The 25,674-nt window shown below is 39.4% G+C and overlaps 1 protein-coding gene across 3 annotated transcripts in view; it reads right to left on the reverse strand.

Annotated features, from left to right (window-relative positions):
• Window positions 1-25,674, reverse strand: part of POU6F2 (POU class 6 homeobox 2) — a 487,855-nt gene that overhangs the window by 247,189 nt on the left and 214,992 nt on the right. For all 3 annotated transcript variants that reach the window (XM_043873489.1, XM_043873490.1, XM_043873488.1), the window contains exons 3-4: window positions 16,952-17,040; window positions 13,672-13,900 (exon numbers count right to left, since the gene is read on the reverse strand). In XM_043873489.1, the coding sequence (XP_043729424.1) occupies window positions 13,672-13,900; window positions 16,952-17,040 (318 nt within the window). The remainder of the gene's footprint in view (window positions 1-13,671; window positions 13,901-16,951; window positions 17,041-25,674) is intronic.

Genomic DNA, 25,674 nt, shown 5'->3' on the forward strand with positions numbered 1-25,674 from the left:
CTACAGTAGGCATGACCCAAAGTGCTTTAACAGGAAGAAAGGAGGGGGAAAAAAGGACTCCAACACTTTCACTTTGAGATTTTAAGGTTATAGCTCCATTTTTAAATAATAGATTTAAATCAATTGAGTAACTTTTCAGCAAAAGAGCAAACACTGTTGAAGCTTTTATGTACAAGCTCTTAAAATAGCTTCTTTCTACATGGAAACTTGGCATGTCTTTAGAAGATAAAAAGCAAACTGACAGATACATTTCTTTTTTTTTTTTTACTCCTGTTCGTGGCACTCTGGCTCTATAAGGAAGGGGTAGGCAACAATCAAAAGTGCCAACATGAATGAGTAGATTATGTCCAGTGAAAGGGAATCTGAACACAGAGTATTCCAAGAACCCAAATCAAACCTGAAGCAGAACAGTCATTCACACTGGGCACTCTTCCTTCTTCCTCTTCTAGTGACTTGAATTGTGTTCCTTCCCTAATCCCTTTCCCCCCAGAAATTTCTTCCCTTCCTGGCTTTAGTCACATGTTGATGATTTCTTCATCATGACCTCTAGCACCAACCCTTCTGAGTTTTAGATCCATGTGTTTCCAACTGGCTACTTAATTACTTTAAATTCCAACTCCATTTAAATTTTCCACATGAAGCTCGAACCAGTCACATCAAACTCAACCAACCATCTCCCTCTTTCCTCTGATCCCTCCACATTTAATCTACCACCAACAGAACCCTCTTATACTATTGGTGGGAATGTAAATTGGTACAGCCACTATGGAGGACAGTACTGCAGTTCCTTAAAAAGCTAAAAATAAAACTACCATATGATCCAGCAATCTCACTCCTGGGTATGTATCTGGAGAAAATCATAATTCCAAAGGACACATGCACTCCAGTGTTCACTGCAGCACTATTTACAATAGCCAGGACACGGAAGCAATCTATTTTTTTTTTTAATTATTTATTTATTTATTTATTTATTTATTGGTCATACACTGATATGAATCAGCCATAGATTTACACGTATTCCCCATCCCAATCCCCCCTCCCACCTCCCTCTCCACCCGATTCCTCTGGGTCTTCCCAGTGCACCTTATACAGAGTGAAGTAAGCCAGAAAGATAAAGAACATTACAGCATACTAACACATATATATGGAATTTAGAAAGATGGTAACGATAACCCTATATGCAAAACAGAAAAAGGAAGCAATCTAAATATCCATCAACAGAGGAATGGATAAAGAAGATGTAGTACATGTATACAATGGAATATTACTCACCCATAAAAAGAAATGAAATTGTGTCATTTGCAGAGATGTGGATTGACCTAGAGAATGTCATAAAGAGTGAAGACAGAAAGAGAAAAACAAATATTGTATATTGATGCGTATATGTGAAACCTAGAAAAATAGAACTGTTGAACTTATTTGCAAAGCAGAAATAGAAACGCAGACATAGAGAACAGATGTATTGATACCAATGGGGAAGGGGGCAGGTGGGATGAATTGGAAGACTGGGATTGACATAGATACACTTCATATTGTTATTATTTAGTCACTAAGTCATGTCTGACTCTGCAACCCCATGGACTGTAGCCCGCCAGGCTCCTCTGTCCATAAGATTTCAAGAATACTGGAGTGGGCTGCCATTTTCTACCCCAGGGGAATCTCCCTGACCCAAGGATCAAATTCACATCTCCTACATTGGCAGGCTGATTCCTTACTGCTGAGTCACCAGGGAAGCCCATATAGGATAACTGATGAGAAAATACTGTATAGCACAGGGAACTCGACTCAATTCTCTGTGGTGACCTAAATGGGAAGGAAATTCAAAAAGAGGGGTTTTGTGTACATGTATAGCTGATTCACTTTGCTATACAGAAGAAACTAACACAACATTGTAAAGCAACTATCCTCCAATTAAAAAAAAAAAGTATTCCATCTTCAAGTCGAACCAAACCCATCTTGTTAATGTCACCTAAATCAGTCCTCTGCTTTTCATCACTGCTACCAGGACCATTTTCTTCCAGATTACTGCCATAGCCTCCTTCCTAACTACACCGGAGTGCTTGCCACAGTGCCTGGTAAATTAAGTAAATCTTTGTGAAATTGATCAATCAATCTTTGTGCACAGTCATGGCAGAAAATGAGGTTTGGCTTTTCCCTACAGGGAGCTGATAAATAATAGTTATACCCTCTCACTAGGAATCTGTCCTGCAAGTTATTACACATATAAGGGAAGACAGGACTTTTTTGGAGAGCATTAGCTCTCCATTATCTAAACAGGCAGAGGGAAACTGAAGACCACCTCCCATTTCCTTGTTTTCAATACCTCCCCATTCCTTGCCCTCACACACTTTCCTCAGATACAGAAATCATCTTTATTTTAGTGCCAGAGGAAATTGGAATAAATAATCCCAATTCCCTGTCTTCCTTCGTAATGGAGGGAGATTGTGAAGCATTTCAAGCAGTCTTGCCTATTCTAGTGGCTGCCATCTTGGAAAAGTGCTCTGATCACCAGCTTGGTATCTAATCCAGTTTTCACACCTTAGTGTAGACACATGGATAGATGCCATCAAGAGCCCAGATGGATTTACAGCCTTATTATGTGCAAACTGGAGATCACATTACTTTCCTGCCTTTTGCTTTGAAAATAAATGCTTTGGCTTTGCTTTGACATTTATGTGGCAGGTGGAAACCATTATCCTTTGACAATGCTTTATTCCATTGACAGTATCTCTTAAATACACACTATACTAGTCATACTTCTCATTCATGTGCTTCCAGTTTAATCCATGCCCCACTGCCTCAGTGAAGCCTGCTTCAAGGATAATGTACTGTAGAACGAGCTCTTCAGGTATTTTAAATAAAAAGTCTGAAGCCTCAGAGATACGGAGGTTTGAAAAACTGCCAAAGTAAGACATTGCAACAAGTTTTCATAACTTCTTTATGGCAGATTTGGTATTATTGTATAACATGTGTCATGTGGGGCTCCTCTGAATAATAACACAGCACATATGAATTTATGCTCTAGGTATTTTTAATATTGGACTTTGAGACAGCAAGCCACTTACCAGAGACTGACAAATCACTGCATAATAAAAGCTAGAGACTGCTCTTCTGTGTCTCTGGCAGGTAGTAAGTTGCTCTTTCTGGGAGGGGTATTAGGTTTCTGTTGTATGCACATCATGCTCCTGGGGATGCAACTTTCTTCTGAGTGTGGGCATCACTAGACTAGCACAAAATAACAGGGAAGCCAGTACACACATGGTCACCTAATTGTTTGGTCCTTGGGACGGATACTCCTCCCCACACCCCACCTGCATGTTTATTCTCCTTTGGCCAATAAAATCTAGTACATTTAAAGGCAATATTATAATGTTTCTCGTACATAATACATTCACAAAGAGTTGTTTTGTGGTTGTATTGTTTTTAGTTTGAGAATTAATTCACTTAGAGTTGAGTGAATTTTTAAAAAAGATAGTCAGAAAGTCAAGACCACAGACCCAGAGACTTAACCTTGTCAATGCTGGTAGTGCTTTTTTGGGTATGACCTTGTACCTTCATGGATTCAGAGCATTCTGATTTTGCAATAATATTTAACACAGAAATTTTAAGAAAGAAAGCAATCATCCATAATCTCGCTGTCTAGAGTAGAACTTTGCTGTATATAGCTTTTTTTCTTCCCCTCTCTCTGTGAGGAGTGTGTGTATGTTTGGGCTTTTAAATGATTGGGATCAAATGGTGTACATGTGAAATTTTTCTATTATTTTAGTGTTATTAGCTTCTGCATCTATGAAACGGAGTCACTAATATTTTCTTTAATGGGAAAATGAGAGTCTCTTGTTCCCATGAAGCTTTATCTAGTTTTCATTCCATTAACACATATATTTTTTGTACTCACCCACATTTTTAAATGTTTTAAAATAAATTGGTATTTTATTGGTATTTAATAAGCATCCAGCATCCACTTACTTCTTTTCTTTTTTGAAAAATGTTGAGGTTTATTTAACTTAAGTACAATTCACCCCTTCTAGTGTGCAGCTGTCCCAAGTTTGACAAATGCATATAGTCCCCCAAATTCCCTGTACTCCTTTACTATCAACTTCTGCCCCCCTGTCTCCGGTCACCACTAATCTCCTTTCTGTAATTTCTGTAATCTTTTCCTGTCTTTCTGTAATCTCCTATAATTTTGCCTTTCCCTGAAGGTTGCACCAATAGCGCTGTACTTTTACATGTGCTTATTTGCAATATTAAATAGTCCCCAATTGGTCCATACATTTATCATCCATTTTCATATTTTTCATTTGAATGTTACTACTTTAATACATTGTTAATGTTCTACATTCTAACCTCTACCTAGATAGTCCATATGTCCTAATGATTCACCTAATATAGAATCTCAGTGTTGGAAGGACCCTTAAGGTCCACCTAAGTCAAATACTCATGCTGTGTATCTTTAAGGCAATGACCTCTGAACACCACAGCCCCTTGTAATGTGGTTTCCATTATGTGCTCTGCCTGCCACACCTTATAAGCATCTCCATTCCATTGGCGGCAGGTTGACCAGGTGACCTCTCTGGCTCAGAGGATGAGTAGAAGTGATGTGCATGGCTTCTGAGTCAAAGCTGTATGAGACATTGTGGTTCTGCCAGTCTGTCCTCCCACTCTGAGAAGAAAGCCCTGTCCTAGAGAGAGGCTGTCCCTTCAGCCTGTATCCCAGAACACAGATGTGCAGCAGAACTACTGCCCACCTGCAGCCCACAGGTGTGATGAAATAGACAGAAAAAAATAGACTTTCCTTGTCCCTGACTCAGATTTTGTGTCTGTTTGTTCCTCCAACACAATTTTGGGAGAGTTAAAAGATAACGTCTTGTCCATCAGTTTGTTTCATGTTTCTTCCCTGAGAATCTGTATCATTAACTTTTTCTAAGTACCGAGGATTTACTCTGGGACATGCTTCTTCCAGATATTGTAAAGCTTGGTCCCCCATGTCCTTTAGGGCTCTGTCTAGTGGGGAGACCGACACTAGTGATCTTGTATAAGTACATCACATCCTTGTTCCTGCGACCCTTCATCCTTCCATCCCTTTACTCCCACACAAGCATAGACATGCCTTTAGGGACTCTCTTTGGTTTGTTTACTGGTATATCGCAGGTCAAGATCACAGCCTAGAACACAATGAAAAGTTCAATATGTATTTGTTGAGTAAATGAATAAACTTGGTAAAAAAGAAAAACAAAAATAAATAAGCCCATTTCTTGTTAAGCTGGTATGATTCCTTTTGAGGATGAGATGGTTGGATGGCATCACCGACACAATGGACATGAGTTTGAGCAAGCTGCAGGAGTTGGTAATAGACAGGGAAGCTTGGCGTGCTGTAGTCCATGGGGTTGCAAAGAGTTGGACACAACTGAGCGACTGAACTGAACTGATGTGTCTCCCCTTTGACTTATCCTCTAGTTCTAAATCTCTGTCTAAGTTTCTTTTTCTAGTAAACAGCTTTTATCATTCATGCTTCTTACATTATAAGATACTTCAAACCCTTAGAATCACACAGACACAACTAAGTACCCACAAACCTACATGCATGCAAATATCATAGCGTAATTGCATTGTTTTAGGTATGTTTGTCTCTAACACATAGACCTCAGAGACAAATGTTCTTAAAGACAATGCTATAATGTACTCATTGTGCACAGGAAAGGCACATAAGACCCTCCAATGTCAACCCTTCCTTCCCCTCCAGTCTGATTTCTTGTCATCTCAGACTCCTAATCTTCATTTCAAAACAACCAGAACCAACCACAGAACTCTGTAGAATCGATGTTCCTCATTCTGCTTCTCTACATTGAATGTTCTCTTTACTATTCTTCACTCAGTTAACTCCTACTATTTTTTTTTTTAATTTAAGTATAGTTGATTTACAGTATTATGCTGGTTTCAGGTACGCAGCATAGTGTTTCAATATTTTTGCAGATTATACTCCATTATAGGCTAAGACAGTGGCTATAGTCCCCTGTGCTATACAGTATATCTTTGTTGCTTATCTGTTTTACATATAGCAGTTTGTGTCTGTTAATCCCATACCCTTGCTTCCTCTCCCCTTTGATAACCACAAGTTTGCTTTTAATGTCTGTGAATTTGTTTCTGCATGTGAATTTGTTTCTATCTTGCATATAAGTGATATCATATGATATTTATCTTTCTCTGTCTTATTTCACTAAGTACAATATCGTCTAGAACTATCCACAGTGCTGCAAGTGGTATTATTTCATTTTTTATGGCTCAGTAATATTCTAGTGTGTGTGTGTGTGTGTGTGTGTGTGTGTGTGTATCACAACTTCTTCATTCAATCATCTGTTGACTGGGTTGCTTCCGTGTCTTGGTCATTGCAAATAATGATGCTATGAACACTGGAGTGCACGTATTTTCACTCATCTATCCATCTATCATTCATTATTGTTTACCTATAGTGAGCCAGCACTGTTCCAGTTCTTGGACCACAACTAACCAAACAAAGATGCCTATCACAGGGCTTACATTCCATGACAGAGCCAAGCACAGACAATACATATTGTAAATACTTTATATGCATATAACGTCCTCTAGAGCCTGAGGGCCAAGCATCACAATGCTGCCTCCACTGCTCCACGTGCTAGAGTAGGCATGACCCAAAGTGCTTAAAAAGGAAGGAAAAACAAGAGTCAACCATTTTTTAGGTTTTTAAGGTTATGTAGAAGGTAATATATGTTATGGACAAAGGACCTAAAGGAAAACAGATGAGGGGGAAAGGAGTATTGGGGTGGGGACAAGGCGGGAGGTAGGCTTGATCCTTTCTGAGGATTCAGTTTCTGGAGAACAGCCTGTGCAAAGGCCCCTGGGTAGGAGTATGTTTAAAGAACACCAAGGAGATCAGAGACCCACACAGAGACTGACTGAATTTGATGAGAAGCATGCGGGGTTGAGAAAGCAAAATAAATTAGACTGAAGATGTATGTATCAGAAAAAACTCTGGCACATGGAACTGACTGGAAGCAAATAGGTCAGAAGCATTCTCAGTTTCAGAGGGAACTTGATTCCTAAAGAAGCTACAAATCTTTAATAGTTGGAAACTTCAAACAACCTTCAACCCTCAAAGAAAGGTATATTCCTCAACTTTCTCTCCAAATGTAGCCAAGGACCAAAGTGAACAGTGACTAAGTGCTTTTTGAGAAATTCCCACTGGAGGAACCTCTTCTCCACCCCCTCAAGGGAGGAGACTGTCTTGATGCTGCCTCCTGGGATGCAGGAATGGCTATGGATAAACAAAATGTGGAACATTCTCCCAATGGAACATGCCTGGAAAACGAAAAGAAACTATCAACATATACAACAGCATGCGTAAATCTCAAAAACTGAGACTTGCTGAGATTATGCTGAGCAAGAAAAGCCAGACACCAAAGAATACACTCTGTGAATCCATTTACATGCAGTTCTAGAACACACAAAACTAATGGATAATGACAGAAAGAAGATAGGGAGTTCTCTTCCTCCTTCGGGAGGAAGAAGACTGCAAAGAGACATAAGGGAATATTTGGGGATAATGAACTGTTTTCTGTATTGATTGTGGTGGGTGGGGTTTATATAAACAATTATATATAAACAATTATCCACTCATTGGATTGTGCACTTAAGATCCATGCATTTTGTTGCATGTAAATTATACCTCAATGAAATCAATAATAACAGCACAAACAAAAAAGGCAATGTAAGCCACTTGCACATAAAATTTGTAACCCCCCAAATTCTTCCCATATATTTTAGCCTCTATAGACTTTAATTTGTAGAGTTGGAGAAAATCAGGCCAGATTTCCTGCCACTGCTAAGGGCAGGAAAACCATCCTTGGCCTTGATTTTCCAACTTGCCTTGAACCTAATTGCTTTTCCATGTTCAGGGTGAGCAGCACTCTCTAATGTACTCTTAGTCATTAATTTAAATGTTATGCTTGACTTAACTGGAATGTTCACACTTTGATATAAATCTTCTACATAGCACATTTATATTCTCCATTTACATTGCCCACAGTTATGAGTGGGTTATCTTGGCCTGTGTGATGGGAACAAGTCACTAACCTGAATCTTCTGTCCTAGAAGTTAACACACAACTGCTGCCCCATTAAACCCTCTGCTGTTTTCATCCCTTGTGTGGAGGTTGTTTTTAATCTATATTTTCTGCCTACATCTAAAAAAGCCAAAAATTTAACACCTTTGCATGGGTTCCCTAATAGGGACTTTGTCACACAGTAATAATCAACATGTCAATAATAATTATTTGGCATGTTTTGTTAAATAATAATCTCATTCCCACATGAGGGCAACTGCAAATTATATTTTTAGTATAGCTATCTGTGTTTCCAAATAATAAGAAAGATGGAAGACTCTGACTTAAAGGAGTTTATAAAGTATGTCATGGAGCAACCTTAGGCATTTTCCTTCCTTGAGGTTTATGATCACGATTAATCTTATTTCACAGGTTATGTTTGCTGACAGGCACTTGAAACCAAAGTCCTATGAACACACAACAGACAATGTTCTCAGGAATGGAGGAATCCAGAATAACAATGATGGGAGGTACCTGGAGGGGAAAAGGCATATAAAGGTAAGAGAGAAGAGAATGCAAAACTACACCTACTTCATGTAAGGACACATGGTGTCAAGGAGTAGGTTATTTCCTGATCTTATCTGAGTATGGAGAATTTCTGGGCTTGCATCCCAGCCAGGACATTCAAAGACTTTCCTTAAAACATTCAGAACCTGGATCCCAGCTTTGGCATCTCCCAATTCAGACCATAGGCGGTCCCAGTGGTTTCTTAAATAAGTTGCCCATGTTTGATACCATGCCATCCTGGCTTCCCCCCACCCCCACATTACAGCTGATTGGACAGGAGAGGACACTTCCACGTGGGTAGTCAAGCTCCAGGGTGACTGGGTAGGCAGCCTAGAATGCAAAGGGTCAGACTGACAGGAATGTGAGTTTCAGGGAGCTTGAATTTTAGATAGAAGTGGAGACAGGGATAAAGACAGAGGTGATGGAAGGAGAGATATCAATGGAGACTTCCTGAGAGGTACATGAGCTGGGAAGATGCACGGACTCCAAGAAGACAGAATGGAATATGAATGAACCAAAATTATGGGTTAGCTAAAAGTCAACCAGCATGGTAGGGAAGTGTCACAAGGGGGAATAGGGGAAGAGAGCAGACAGGTCTCATTCCATCATTGATGAGACAGGAGTGTATCTCTTTCTCACTTGGAAGGATCTGAAGAGAAAGAGAAAATGATCCCTAAGCCAAGCAGATGGGTTTTCTGCAGGGCAATATGGTCTTTTTTTCAGGATGCAGAGCTTTTGCTGGATAAAATCTCAGAGCAAAGGCTTCCATATGTTTTAATTATGCAAGAGAATGCCTCTTGGTCTTGGGGATATGACTGTCTTATGAAAACAAAAATGTTCTCAAGTAAGTTATTCCTTTTGGTCATTATCCTCATTTAGAGGCCTGTCGTGGTGAGAGAGAGCAGGAGAATTAATGAAGGTGCTTATCATAGTTACATAGCTCCTGGTGATCTTAAAATACTCAGAGTCCTGAAGAAGTTGCTGGAGAGAGCAGAGGAGGGGCCAAATTAGTTTTGAAAATTCTCCTTGAACCAGGCTTTCTTAAACTTTGTGTGTGTGTGTGTGTGTTAGTTGCTCAGTTGTGTCTGACTTTGCAACCCCATGGACTGTAGCTCACCAGGCTCTCTGTCCATGGGATTCTCCAGGCAAGAATACTGAGGTGGCTTGCCATTCCTTTCTCCAGGGGATCCTCCCAACCCAGGGATCATACCCAGGTCTCCTGCATTGCAAGCAGATTCTTCACCATCTGAGACACCAGGAAAGCCCTTAGTGTACATAGGGAATCCCCTTTTAAGAATGTAGATTCTGTTCAAGTTGTCTGGGATACAGCCTTGATAAGACGCTGAAGCCACTGGTCTGGAGACCATGCATAGAGAAAGACAAAGAGACTGTGATAGGACCCCTGCTGCCTGAGCAGAGAGAAGCTGCTCTCATGTAACGTATCATTAGTACTCATTAAAATACATGCAGGAATCAGGCCTCTGAGGCTCTGAGAGCTATTTCACATCACTTGATAGGGAACTTAAATGAACCAGCTCTTGATCCCTTTAGTAAAGAGGAAGATACTTGAAAATTTATCCCTGGGATTCCAAACCATTAAGAAATGGATGTCAGTTTTTTTTTTTTTTTTTCTTAGCAAACTTGTAGCTTTTGAACTAGAAGAACAGACAGGCTGAAGGACTAGGCAGGAGAGCTCAAGAATAATCAGAGATAATTCCAGCTGGCCGACTCATTTCATGAATAAGATCTTAATGCTTCACAAGGAGGAAAAGAGGAAGCATCCAGAACTAAGTGCCTCCCATGGAAACAGGCCCTACTTCAGACCAGGGGTTGAACACTTGAGCCCCTCCCCCTCAGAGTGACGAATCAAATCTGTCCTGTAAAATTATGGGAGAAGGTGGGCTAGCTATTATAGCTGGGCAGACTTACTGGTTGTTTTAAAAGACTCTTGAAAAGCCTTGGACCGAGGTTCCATTTTCATTGACTAGAAGCAGGCCATAGGGAGGAGGCAGAGCATTCTATTCTGTTAGCTATAAAAACACATGTAAGGACTCCTTCTCAAATACTGTCTCCCACTTACAAGACCATTACCCTTGAAAGAGGATGAAACTTGAGGACTTCTAGGACTGGTTTAGTCTCAGAGTCAACCAGGACCACTGCAGATGACTTTCTGGTTGCCAGCCATTCACCCGCCATCCTGAGTCCTATAACCTTCCGTGACATAAACTGGGGAGCTATACAAGTCATAGATACACTCAAGGGATTGACTGTAAGGGCCACAGTAGGTTTCCTTAAGGTGGTGAGATCATCCTCAGGTTGGCTGCTGGACAACAAAGTGACCGACTGGCATTGTCCTTCAGGTGGTGGACACTGATTTTGGATACCTTGCAGAGATGAGACTTTCCCTGATTCCTGTCCTTATTATCCTTGGATGTTTTGTAGGGTGACCATCTCTTTCTGGTTTGTCTGGGAGAGCAAGAAGATCAAACCAGTCAATCCTAAAGGAAATCAGTCCTGAATATTCATTGGAACGGCTAATGCTGAAGCTAAAGCTCCAATACTTCGGCACCTGATGTGAAGAATTGACTCAGTGGAAAAGACCCTGATGCTGGGAAAGATTGAAGGCAGGAGAAGAAGTGGACGACAGAGGATGAGATGGTTGGATGGCATCACCGACTCAATGGGCATGAGTTTGAGCAAACTCCAGGAATTGGTGATGGACAGGGAAGGCTGGTGTGCTACAGTCTATGGGGTCACAAAGAATCTACATGATTGAGCAACTGAACTGACTTTCTGGTTTCAACAGTGAAAGTCCTATGTCCAAGAAAAATCCCCAGTGCCCTGCAAACAGGGATGGCTGGTCTTTTCTCAGGCTAGTGAATTCTGGGTGGTGAAGAACTTACGTAGGAAGATATGACAGGAACAAAAAGCCCAAGGAAACTGGGAGAGAACTTTCCCAGACCCTAACAGTGACTTAGAAGTTGGGATTCATTCATAACGATATACAAGAGAAAGGTGTTTGGAGGAAGAGTTTGAGTGTTAAGAATACCTAGGAAACTTCCTATAGCTGACTGACATACAACCGGGAGGTGTTTATTAATGACCTCCTGGCTCCCCTCCAGCATTACTGAAATTTCAAACATGGAGACAAAGGGACAAATGTCCCCTTAGAGAAGAACTTGACCATCAGTTTTAATACTTTTCTGAAGAGGAGCCAATTTGGAAATTGTGTGAGAAGCACCACTGTTATGGAAACTGCTTAAACAGGATACAAATCTGAGGATTCATTTTCTGAAACCAAAGGTGCCAAATTCCAAAGAACCAAATTCCAAAATAAAGCTAACACTAAATTCAATGATTAAAAAGAGAGAGGGGGGACATCTCGATGGGAGTCCACACTGGACCAATCACTCATACTGAACCCTTAAAAATAATCAGGCACTAAAATTCTAAGAACACCAAATCATAATAAAAATACAAAAAGACTGGCCTTTTTAGACTCTGTCTTTGGCATCCACTTTAACCAAACAAGATTAATTCATGACCTAGGAACTCCGTGAGCTTATGTTTATTTATAATATTCAATATTCCCATAAGCGCAAATGTTCCAAATGGAAGATTGCATTTTGATAATGCCCGTTTCTTCATTAAGTTTTCATCATCCACCTACATTAAAAAGCCTCTCCCTACACTTTGTTGCTTTAGCTTTCACCTTGTTTATTCCTGCCTTATTTGCTTAATCTTGAGATCCTGGCTTCCCAGGCACTCTCAAATTTGAAACAAGCAAAGTTTGTGCATTAGCGTGTCCTGAGCATGCATGATTTATGAACGGCAGGTTTCTTGGCACAATTTAATGGTATAAGAGAGACTTTGTTTTAAACATTAAAGTGAAAGTCAAAAAGTGGCCACAATGGGTGGGACACTAAAACATAGAGTGTGTAAAGAAGTTTGGGTCAAGAGTTAACCAGGTCTTACTTGGTCTGTTCCTTAATCTATGGACTGACACTCTGACTAATTTAATAGGTTTTAAGGGGCCCTGACTTTTGAGCTACAAAAAGTATTTTAAATTGTTATTCTGATAACTTGCTCAACCAAACTCTCACTCCACAAAAAATTCAGTTGCTAACATGTATACCAATGGAGAAAACAGAAGCTGTGACTTTTGACCAACTAAAAAAGTACTTTACATCGTTATTCTGATAACTTGCCCAACCAAAGTCTCACTCTGAAAAAAAAAATTGCCAACATTTATATCAATGGAGAAAGCAACCTTCTTTGACCAGTCCAAAATAAATTTGTTTTCTCCTTTTTAGGAATCCTCATCATATTCAAGCTATTTTTCATAATAACAGTTGTTCCTCTGACAGTCTTTTGTAAATCAGTCTATCAGACAGTGTTACCAAATCTTCTAATGAAAAATAAAAACTTTCATGCTATCAAGAGAACTACTCTTCCTGAGTAAAGTTAGAGTTCAATTCTTATTATATGCTCATGATTATACAAGATAAGAGTTCTCTATATGTCTGTTTCTCCCATTATAAAATATGACCTCAAATAACATAATTTTTATTTAATAATTATAACTAAATTAAGAAAAATAAGTTAATTATTCCAAATGATACCTTTTATTTCAGATGTTCTAAATGCTTCACAAACAAGTAATGTCTAAACTTTCTTTGCAGGTGGCTAAATTGAAGAACTCATGAGATTATATTTCTAGTCCTCAAATAATGACACAATCGTTTGACATCTAAGTTTTTGATGTGTCATTAAATGATTGCTCATAAATGCTTCCAGAAGCCCTGAAAAGACTCAAATCAATATTAAAACATAAAGACTGATATAGCCCATGACTTGAGCAAACTCAGGATTCACAGACACCCTGAAACTTTGCTTCCTACATAAACCTTCCATTGCCTTTATGGTGAAAGCAACTTTAAACCACATTCAACATTCAGAGCACTTGTCCACTATAGAGAACAGCGGTCAGTGGATAACACCCTATAGGACACAGAGACACAGTGGGTTACCTTGTAGATTTTGCAATGGCAGAGTCATAATGCCTCCGGCTGCAGCTGCTGCTACCAGCCCTTGGATGTTGGTGAGATTCGCAGTAGGCAGTGTGAGGACCAGTCCTTGCTGCCCCCCTAGCTGTCCGGCCATGTTGAAGGGGATGAGGATAGGCTGGTTGAGGGCCGGCGTGCCTCCGGGCATCACACCAGCAACTGCCGAGGCTAACTGCTGTGCTGTCAGAAGTGGCTGCAAGGGAACAGACAATCCCAGCTCACTTTCCAATGGAACCAAGATATGGGCTTTTAGAGCACTTTTCTTCCACTTAAGCTCAGTCAGAAAGTTCCTGAGCAAGTAGCAAAGAAACAAGTCCTATTCCAGAGAAAATGAGTGACTTGTAGAAAAAAAATCGAAATTGTATTTCATTAATTTTTTGGAAACTTTTATTTGGTTTGGAAAGCACAAATATCTTTCAAAGTAATACTCTACATTTCTATATTATTCTTTAAATGGATTTTCACTTACATATTTTCTTCCAATGAACCCTACTCTTACATAGCTGAAACTCTGTTAACTTATTCTGTTGTTTCAAAAAGAACTCATTAGAATCAGTGGAATTTGTTGATTCAAAAAGAGCAATGAAATACTATTTTCATTTATTACATTAGCAAAAAATGCAAAAGATTTACCCAAAGCTGGTAAGTCTATAGTGACACCACTGTATGGATTTAGGACATGTGAATTGGCATAAGCCTTTTGGAAAGCAGTTTGAAAATCCATATCAAGAGCTACAAAAATATTCATCCTCTTTTGACTCAGAAAATATTCCTCAGATATATTTCTGAAGATATAATTTTTTAAAAAGATAAATGAAAATATGCACTACATTAAAAAATACATAAATGTTGAAAAAGTTTGTTACAGTACTAAACATGGTAAGATATTACATAGTCTTTAAAATGGGTCATTCTGACATCACTAGAAAAATAGAAAATACTTATGAGAGCATATAAAATTAACTGGATAATAATTAAGTAAATGATTGAGAAATCACTATTAAAATGGTAAAATTACCCATTACACATGTATAATGACAAGATCCAAAAAGGAATATAGGAAAACAAAGACATTTGATGAGGATAAATTTTAAAAGCTTTAAAAAATTTTTTTTGTTATTACACTAATATTATTTGTTCAGTTAAAACAACACTAAAAACAGATATTTATATCCAGTACTCATCCAACAGCCATTGTTTGATATGGCAAGGCAGCCACAGTCCACAGGTGTGGACTTCTCAGCACCAGATGTGTCTGAACTCAGGTGTGAGCACAGGTGCGGCTCTTCAGGATGACTGAAGAGCAGGAGGGACTCCTTGAGCAACCAGACCAGATAACCAGAAGGGTGATATACGGGGCTTTCATTGCACTCCTGAAGGAGCAATGGACCTAATTCCATGCTCATTTTTCTTCTAGAGGAACCAATAAAAAACTCTCATTGGAGAGTTTCAACTTTTTTGTTTTTAATGCAGTATGATTCTATAAAGGAAAAGGTAAGCATAGTACAAAGCCCAATGCATAATAGCCAGACATGATTCTAACATGCATTAACTCTGATGTCCTACCAATGACATATGAGAGTTAGTAACACGCTCAAAGTTACATACTCAGAGAAGTAGGGTGGGGGCTTTCAGATCCAGCCAGGCTATTTCAGAGCCCATACCTCACCCCCCTCTCCATACACAGAACAGATTTGGAGAAGTGGGGTGGCTTTATCTCAAACATGGTGTTGAGAGCTAGGTCGACTTTCTGGTTATTCCCTAAAGTCACCCCTCAAGACCCCTTCCAGAGAGCCCTCTGAAGAAGCACTGGAACCCCATGCACCCTGGTTTTAGAACCACGCCTCTGAACTCCATGGGACCAGCACCTAATATATCTGCTAGACTTTGCTAAATTCTCACAGAGTAACTGTGCCTCTCTTTAAAAGTTACACTAAAAGACAAAATAAACATTTTTTAGGAATAAGTACAAAATGATAAGCTGATCTTCAGACTGCTGGTGTCATATCGCTGCCAATAGTAATACCAGGATGAGAGGGTAGGCAAATAGGCAGTATCAGACTGTGTACGGGCCACAGATTTGGTTGATGTGGGCTGTAGCATTTTTAAAAATTGAATTCATGGGATTACAGTAGGGCATGTACTCTTAGTTTGTCCCAGTGTCTCTTGCTTCTCACGGGTCTGTTGTGCTGTTTCTAACCTGAGGGCATTAGAGTTGTTACACTTGGTATGCTCACACACACACACACACACAATGTCACAAGGATGAAACTAGAAAGGGCATGACCAAAAGAAGTTAGTTTCTGAGATGCCCAGTAATATTCCCTCTAGGCTCCAACAGAGTTCAGGCATCTCCCCAGGCTTTCTGTCTGGCACACAGAGGCATCCATGCTCTGAGATGGATGTTGGAATCTGAAGCCACCGGGAGATGTGATGGCAGCTGGAATAAGAAAGTCAAGACCAACTCAAGCTCTAAGCGTGGGTTTTCAAGCTTTGCTTGGACTGATGATCCCCAAAGTGCTGAAAGTGACTCATTTTCAGGAAAAACTATCACAGCCAAAGAGGCAGAAAGGCTCAAGGATCAGCTTCTTTTTCCATAAAAAAAAAAAAAAAGTGGGTGAACTCTGACAGCTTCACACTACCAAAGGACAGAGATTCTAAAAAAAAATGCCCAGCCTTTTATAATTGCGTTCTACATCTTCATATAACCACACCAGGCGGCAAAAAACAAATATTGGACTTTAAAAAATAATGAATGTATTTCTTTATTAATGCAGGAGCTATATGTGATGTACAATATTGTCAAACCCAATAAGCTGAACTTGCATTAAAATTGCATTAACTTTTTTATATTAAATCATGTCTTGTATTTCAAAAAACGGCTATAGTAAGGTTGAAATAACTTAATTTTCTTCACACTCCAGTCATTAAAGTTTTAGTTTCCAGAAAACTGCATGGTAACCAACAGCACAATTGTAGTGGGTTTTAAGGAAAAAAAAAAAAATCCAAATGATTAAAATCAACATCCCCTTGAAAAAGAGAAGAGTTCTGCTAACACATTCTTTTTTCTTGATGGAATTTCATAAATAATATAGTCATACAGCTTCCCATACAAAAATTTATCACCATCTTTGCTCTGTTGGAGTTAATTGGTTTTAACTCATTCTTATTTTATTTGTTTGGTTACTTTTACGGTTAAACCATCAGAAATGCAGCCTAAATGCAGCAGCAGAAAGATACTGACCTGTGGTCCAACTGGGAAAGGGGGGTGGGTCTGACTGGCCTGGTGTTCAGGAGTGCCTGGGTCTGACAGTGCTGGGTTTCCTCTGGCCCCTGGAATTCAAAAGAGAAGTGCACCCTTAATATAAATTCCAGCCTGGGAACTTCACATGACCCCATTTTCCTGTGATGTCACATAACATTAAGGCACAGACGATATGCCAGAGTGCTTTATCAATAGCTCCAGAGCTCAAATCACTTGTCAACTGCATACATTATGCTAACGGACATTCGGGATGGACAAAGTCATTCCAGGAGGGAGAAGGCCGTGACAGCAGAGAAAATGACACCATCATCCATTGTGCTAATAGGCTTGCATTATACATCAGCTGCAGGGGGTGTGCCAACGCGGCCCCTGTGTGTGAAACCGCATCCTTTATGCATAGAGGGGCAACACCTAATCTAATTTCCCAAAGCCAGGGAAAGCGTGATCTCAGACATGACCAAGCACATCTATATTATCCCTTAACATGGCTTCATACCCTTAAGCTATTTCCTCCATACACACTTCAGACATTGAATCTCATGGATGCATTTTCCAGGAAGCAAGAGCTTCTCCTTTTTTTTTTAACTGAATTATAGTTGATTCACAATGTTGTATTAATTTCAGGTGTTGTATTAATTTCAGGTGATTCAGTTATATATATATATGTGTGTATATATATATATATGTACATGTATATATATGTATATGTATGTCCTTTTTCCTTATAGGTTATTACAAGATACTGAGTACAGTTCTCTATGCTATACAGTAGGTCCTTGTGGTGGCACTTAGGTCCTAAAAAGTACATGTATCTCCTTAAGCAAATTTCCTCAGTGCTAACTGACCTTCACCCTACCCCCAAGGAGCCCCACTGTGGTGAGCCTAGAACATAACATATTTCTTTTGCTAGAATTCTGTTGGATGCTAAAGCATGGGAAACAAAATTCAATCAAAATAGCAGATCTTTCAAATCTTCTTAAACATTATCGTTTCTCTGGGTATGCTTATATGCTTTGTTTCAGGACCAACCATAGAATGTGATATAGTGGCCATAACAACAAATATGTGAATAAATGAACAAGCAAACAAACAAAGCTAGCAGCCATTTTTTAGGATTCTTAGTTGGAAGCTTTTGTTTTCTTGGTGGTTGAAATCCAATTCCAAGCCATCCTTAACAAGATCCTCTTTTCTGATGTTTGTCCTATGAATAGCAAGTGGAAGACAATTCAAGCCCTGTTTACTGGCAGGCCATGGATGACCAAGAAGAAAAGATATGATTCTGTCACACTTATAAATTTTAAAGAAGGTATTATTGGCTCATTTAAAACGAATTCTTCTATATATTCTCCAAAGGGACAGACTTATAAATAATGGAAATGGGAAAAAAATACTTCAGCGCATTAAGCTACAAATAAAATTGACTGCTACATATTATTCAATTGACTTCTATCTCCACAGCCATGTGTCAATCATAACAGCATTTTATAATAGGATTAAGCAATAAATGTGCAAAGCCATTATGCAGAAATCTGAAAATCTGATTAATTTGTAATATTTTTTTTGTGTGCAGAAAGTCAGGAATGGACATTGCTTGGGGAATACTTACAAGCATTCTATTGAAATTTCTAAATTGATTTGGAACAAACTAATAAAAACACAGTCTTGCTGACATTTTATAAAGTGAATTCTGTCAAAATATGTTTGGCATTTTAATGATTGCTGTCATTTAATAACAAGGATAAGATGACCCATCATAAGATGCCTACAATTTTCCCATAATGTGCAGGAGACCTTTCTTCTAAATTTTTTATATGTGATTTATTTATTATGCTTGAGTAGCAGGGCACTTTAAACTGGGAGGTGCATTATGCAGTGTAAATCTCACAACTTCAGTTCTAATACACTCAAGTCCTATTTTGCCTTCAAATTTTCAGTAGACAATTTTATAGAGCTTTTATAGAGCTAACCAGATTCCTAGTGATGATCAATTAGGTAAATTCTCAAGTGGTTAAAAATCTCCTTTGGTTTAGTTTATGAAGATGCTTTTAGAAATTGATTTGTTCTTTACATTTTCTGGACATGGATTTTTATGTCTGACTGTAAGAAGGAAGTTTTACAATGCACAGAAAAAGAGAAAAATCTTTTTACACAATTTAAACATACATATCTTGAGTAGGGAGGGAACAAACCTCAGCCATTGATTCACTTTCCTGTTGGAATGCTCGAACTATCTCATTTTCAGAAAGGAGCAGTGATTGCCTGCAGGACTTTTGGATGAAAATAGGAATGACCGTTGATGTTGATCATGTTGATGTTGATCATAGCATGATCATGATGTAAGTATGTTTCTTTCTTTATATCTTCAGCTCAAGTTATCTGCAAACACATGCCTCTTTTTCATCTTGCAGTAATGACCTCAACATATCTTTATGTTTTCACATTAAACTCTCTTAAACTATCCTCCCCCCAAAATATATATCTTAATTTAAAACTTTTTCTATGCTGTGCCAGGCTCTTCTGTCTCATACTTCTTTCATCAGTACTGGGACCACTTTTTGATTCTGTTTCTAATGCCACATTATGTAATGTTTGAGATCTGTCCCATTCAGGCACAGTGTCACAAGATGGTGTCTTTGTTACCTGTAACTTGACACATTACATTTGCTTACATTTTATTCTCTGTTGCTGGAGGCTCTCACCAGCACACAGCAGCTTGTTTTGAGGCTGGTTATTCTCAAAAACAATGTTCAGTGTGGTCCAGGGCAATTCCACATAATTTCATGTGTAAAATGAAGTCTTTCACAGGCTCTAGAGAAGATTATGTATGCTCTTCTGCCTGGATCAAAAAGCAATGTTTCTTCTTAATGTGCATCTTCATTTCCCCCAAACGTATGTATCACGCTTAACCTTGTAGGACCATAAACTAATCTGTCTGGGCCGTAAGGCAGCTCCCAAATCAGGGGCCTTCTCAGAAGTCAGAGAGGGGATACAGCAGTCAGAATGAATAAATGACATTGGCTAAGGGTTTCAGAGAGATTTGAAGCAGGGTTCAGCTGTAAGTTAGCAGAGAATTTGAGGTTAGACATGGGCACAGATATGAAAACGTGAACTTAAATGGGTCGGGCAGTTCTCCTGATCACAGTCCCAGGAAACATGCTACCTCTCTGGAGATCAAAGAAGCACAGAAAGCTCTCTGTGGCCTGTTCTGAATTTAATAGTCTGGACTTTTCGCTGGTTTAACACTTTATGTCCAGCTCTTAATATAGGTATCATTCATATTGAATGAATATTCACTCAATGGAAACAGAGGTTTGGCTTTTAATTGGGGGCTAGTATAATTCCTTTAAGATAGGTATGGGCATCCACTTTACTAGTTACTCTTGTGTAGCATCAATTTTGGAAATATCTCTAAATTATTAGCTTCTTGGCAAATTCAACCATAATTCCAATTTTTTTTGTTTATTTTTTGCTTGTTTAATTTTACTGGAGTATAGTTGATTTATAATGCTCTGTTATTTTCTGCTGTATGGCAAGGTGGGTCAGTTATGTATATACATATATCAACTCTTTCTTTAGCTTCTTTCCCTATATAGGTCATTTTAGGGTATTGAGTAGAGTTCCCTGTGCTATACAGTAGTTCCTTATCAGTTATATATTCTAGTTTAGATATTAAAAGCAGTTTGGTGGACAGGTTAAAAGCAAGGACTCTTAAATTTGAAACTCTACTTGGGTTGAGATTTAGCCTGGCCAGTTAACTAGCTGTGTGAACTTGGGCCGGTTTTCGAGTTTCTTCATGTGTATACACCAGCTTCCTCTTGCAAAAACCTGGGGAAATAATTCTATGTCTTTCATTGAGCTGCTACGGTGAGAATTAAATGAGCACATATATTTGTAAATCTCTTAGAAAAGTGCATGTTTGTCACAAAATTGCTATTTCTCTTGACTAGTTATAAGATTTAATTTATATTTAATACAATATTTAGTGTTATTTAGTTTGCCCATCATATCTTCTAGCCCCAAGTCAACCCAATACATACTCCCATGCCTATGTGTGCTGTCCCCATTAACTCACACCCCACCCTACCTGTGTGCTCTGTACCACTTGATAAATGTTTGGATCTGAACTAAGTGGTCAGGCCTGTAAGAGCCTATGAAGTGAGATGTTCATGGATAATGCTTCCTTTGGTCCTCGGTAACATGACCAGGTAATATGGCACAAAGATACTGGCCATTTGCTCCCAAATTCTCACCAAGACCGTAGCTTAGATCAGAAGTTCTTACCCAGGCCTGCGAATCAGAATTGTCTGTGGAGAGTTCTGAATACATCCTTCATAAGGCTACTGACAGGCTGTCTAAGAGGCAGCTCATGCGTACATTTTTATAAAACCCCACTGATGACAGAAGACCACGGGAACACACAACGGCTCAGATGCTGTCCAGGCAAGTATGAATCTCTCTGTGCTGAGGATGCTATGTAGAGTGAGTTTTACAGCAGCAGATGGGTCACCAGCCAGCATTACCCCCTTGGCCCTTCAAGTTCCTTCAGCTGAAGCATTCTTCCATTGTAACCCTGGTGGCTTTCTAGCTTAGCGAAGGGACAATCCATGTCAGATGCAACTATTTTATAATGTTCACAGGTACCTCAAGGATTCTAAAAACTGATTTTAGAAGGGATCATAACAAAAAATTTAAAATAGCTATATTCTATTTCTTATTTCTTTTGTAGCTTTATCAGATGCAATTAATGAATGTTGTTGACTGAAAAGCAAATGAATTAGTCTCCTATAACATTTACAGTTTGGGGTCTTCATTCAGTTTTTTTTCCCATTGTCAAAATATATTAATGGGCTTAATTTTTGAGTGCCTAAGTTAAAAATAAATAATAAGATGGTCAGGAAATAAAATAAAATAGTTATATAATAGGAGTCACTTCTCTAAATACAGGGATCCCTGATAGAAGCCTGCGAAGGAAAGGATAAGTCATAAATGTTGAAGACACTGAAAGACTGATCAGGAGTTTGACTGAAATACCACAATAAAACTTAATCATTAAGATGCCTGCTTGTCAGAGCATTGGTTCATTCAACACTGCCTTTCCAGTGTTGGTCTTGTATCTAATATCTGCAAAGCTGCTGGCTACTCTTTCTGCTCTGGAGGGCCTGGCCATCCACAGAACTGGGGAGGGGGGTGGTGATACCTCTTTAGTACCTTCTGGATTGAAGGAGTCTCAAAAATTGCACCCCCAAGTCAAGGTCAGAGTTTCTGAATGGCCATCACTGCATTCCTTATAGCAAGTTAGCTTTGCTTTCACAAATTAAAAAAAAAAAGAAAAAAAGTTTTGTATAATGGTTTTTATTAACTGAGGCAAACAAGACTTAGTATGTCTTGGCAATTCTAAAAGTAAAACAGATGTGCACTCCAGAATAGAGGAGCAGATGGAGGAGAAAACAGAGTTGCACGTTTGCGTGGCTCATCGGAATACACCAGTTCCACTTTCTCCTCGGCCATCCCTCGAACAGTTCATGAGATTCCCTGGCTAATGACCAATGCATTTTTAATGAATCGGGTTCTTCAGAGGGAGAGTTTGAGTTTCTGTCTGCGATGCATTAGCACAAACATAATCACATGAAGGTCACAGGGATCCCTCAGCTTTTTCTGGCGTTTATACCTTTCCTGCCCATTGTCTGCTGTTTTCACCAGGGAGTGAGGTGATGCAGAGGTGGCTTGTTATAAGATGGGTGGTTGAATGCATTATTATTTCATGTTGGGCATGTGAACTCAGCTAAGCAGGGCAGAAGCCCCCTGAAAATTAAACTTCCCTTTCTTTTAATTTCTTCAAGATTCCTAAATGCCAAGAGGAGTGGAGGTGTCTATAAACACCTTTCCAGAGCCACTGCTACTGTCTGCAATTTTTTTATTGCCTGTCAAGTTTTCTTTAGGATACTGGTCACACATGTATTTATGTCCAGAACACTATACAGATCTCCAGTGAACCTGGAGACTCTAAAGTAATAAGCCCCATCTGAAAAATCTAACATTTATTAATTCGCACAGGGTTTGTGCATTTTTGCAAGTTCCGTTGTCAAGTACTTGTAACTTCACCCACTGAGGGAGGCCAGGAGAACAGTAAATGTCCATGACATTAATGGGAAGAATGGATCCCTTTATTCTGTTAGCAGGTGACTTATCTGGCCTTTGGTGGTGGGAAATCCAGTTATCTTGGAGTGAGGGGTCTAGATCCTTCATGGTTTTAAATGCTATATTTATGTAAAGGCTGTACAGAAGCATGAAAAGTCAAACAGAGATTCAAGATATCCAGGTAAAGGAGAATAAAAAACCCGACAAATCCCTTATTTGAACTTGACTATCTGAAAATGCTTTTGTAATATCCATCAAAATTATTCAATAATTGCTTTAGTCCTCCACGTAGACTTACTCCATGTGTGCTCTGGAAATCTTTAAAGACATTTTTTTCCCTCTCAAAATTTCCTAAATTTCCCTTCAGTCTTCGTTCAACAATTTTTTACCATTTGTTTTCACATCCATCTCATAAAAGCAGAGCTGAACTCCTGTGATATCCAAGCCAATAAAGTTCTCAATTTCTGTAAATACTTCCTCTCAGAAAAGAGATGAAAAAAGAGACAGTCATCAAATATACTTAGGCAAAATTCCACAACACACTGTTGGCACGTGAAGAGCTTTGGGGTATGGATTATCCCTTGAGCACTGCTGTCTCTACAAGAGTATAAATTCTTTCAGGGCAAAGACTCTTTCTCACTCACCTTTGTATCTGCTGCAGGCCAGCTCTGGGCTTGGAATGTATGCATGCTCCTATGTATGTATGTGTATGTGTTATGTACGTATGTACATAGGTATGCTGGTGTTTAGGTATGTGGTTCCTAAAATGAAGAAGATGTGTATCAACGTGTGCTGAAACAATTTAAAAACAGATTTTAAGACACCTGAAAATGATTTGTCTCATTTTAAAAATGTCTTTCCTGAGTTAGCAAGTTTACTAACTTCAACACATTTCTGCCAGTAAATGGCCACTTCCTCTGGCAAGGTCACTACTAGGGGGTCATGCTCAACACTGCACTGGATTCAGGGATGATGTCCTTGCTCTCAACCTACTGAGGAGATCCTGGCACAGCCCCTTGGACACGAAGGTTGTGTTGATCCTGTGTTTTAATGTCCATCTAGGGAGTTGGTTTCTGTGCTTAGGACGGCTGCCTACATAATTTACGGGGTTCAGTGCCAAATGCAAGGGCAAGTTCCTAGCCTGGGGCTGAGAAGTCAATCTCCCCTTTCCTCAAGATTGCTGCCTTAATCCATGGCAGATGGGTAAACCCAAGGGATTGCAATCTCCACACTGGGATGCATTGGACACCTGGATTGTGGTGAGTTGCATGTTGATTATATGACTCTCCCCACACCTGAGCCCGGATCCCCAAAAAGGGCAGAGGTGTGAAGGCGACAGTTACACTCCACCTTTCAGGGTTCCCAGGGCACCCAGGGCAGAGAACAGGTGGCTGAGAACCTCTGTGTCCTGGGGAGGTAGGGACATAGTGGCTGGACCCCCAGAGCTCCAAGCTTCCCGGCTTCCCACCTCATGTTCTTGTTGTCCCATTGGACCTGACTCACAAAACACAATTTCAAAGATAAATTATTAAGAATTTCAAGATGGTAACCTCAGAGCATTAAGTTCCAAACGTGGGACCCTGCTGGGTGCTGAGATGCGTGTGCCTGCAATGGCTGATGGCCCATAAGGCAGGCCCTGCCCAAGGGACTTTCTTGTCAAAGGTCCTTATTGAAAATTGCATGTAAACTTACAACTGCTTTGGGCCATTTTCCAAATCATTGCAAATTCTGATAACAGTGTTTGTGTCCCCAGAGGAATTTAGACATGGCTTTTTTCTCCCCCTAAAAAGACTCAATTCACAAATCAGCATGTTATTATCAATGACCATGTACATATACCAATTGGTGGAAAATTAAGATAAAATTTTGTTTAGTTTTCTATCAATTCTCAGTACCTATCCCTAAAATGGGGAGACAGGGCATGAATTCCTTAAAGGAGAAATCATAGAGAAGATGTATTTTCTCAGTTGAGAACCTATCTTACTAACACTGTTATACTTTCACCAATAAAAAAACAGAATTTTTCCCCCAACCTGACCAGTTGCCAAGTTTGACGACAAGGAAATGAGATCAAGACACTCTGAGGTGGAATCACTGGCCTAGTTTTAAAGGTCGCCTGGGTTACCTACTTATTTTACATAGTAAAATAAGCAAGAATTACTGAGAACAAACTTTAAATATGCTTGAACTGGTCCAAGCTGATAATCTGCTTTAAAATTTTGGTGTAAGCTTACGTGAAGAGTGTGTGTGTGTGTGTGTGTGTGTGCCCCGCGCGTGTGTACATGTGTGCGTGTGCTAGAGTGGAGATGAGGCAGAAGGGAGGGAAACTAGTCCATTTTTCTTGCCATCATCACAGTATAGTGGGGGACAAGTGGTAGGGTCAGAGGTCACTACGGTTCTTTTTGCAATAGCCCCCCCTCCAGCCTCTTACAGCAACTCTTGGGTTTGTTTCTAATATCTGCGAGGCTTTCTTTGCAGCTACCCTGACCTACAGACCTGCCCCATCAAAAGTCTCATTGAGTTTTCAAACTGTTTTCAGTATTTTAAGGTTCTTAGGTGAGCAG

This window comes from Cervus elaphus, chromosome 18, assembly GCF_910594005.1.
Source record: "Cervus elaphus chromosome 18, mCerEla1.1, whole genome shotgun sequence".
In the NCBI taxonomy this organism is placed as follows: domain Eukaryota; kingdom Metazoa; phylum Chordata; class Mammalia; order Artiodactyla; family Cervidae; genus Cervus; species Cervus elaphus.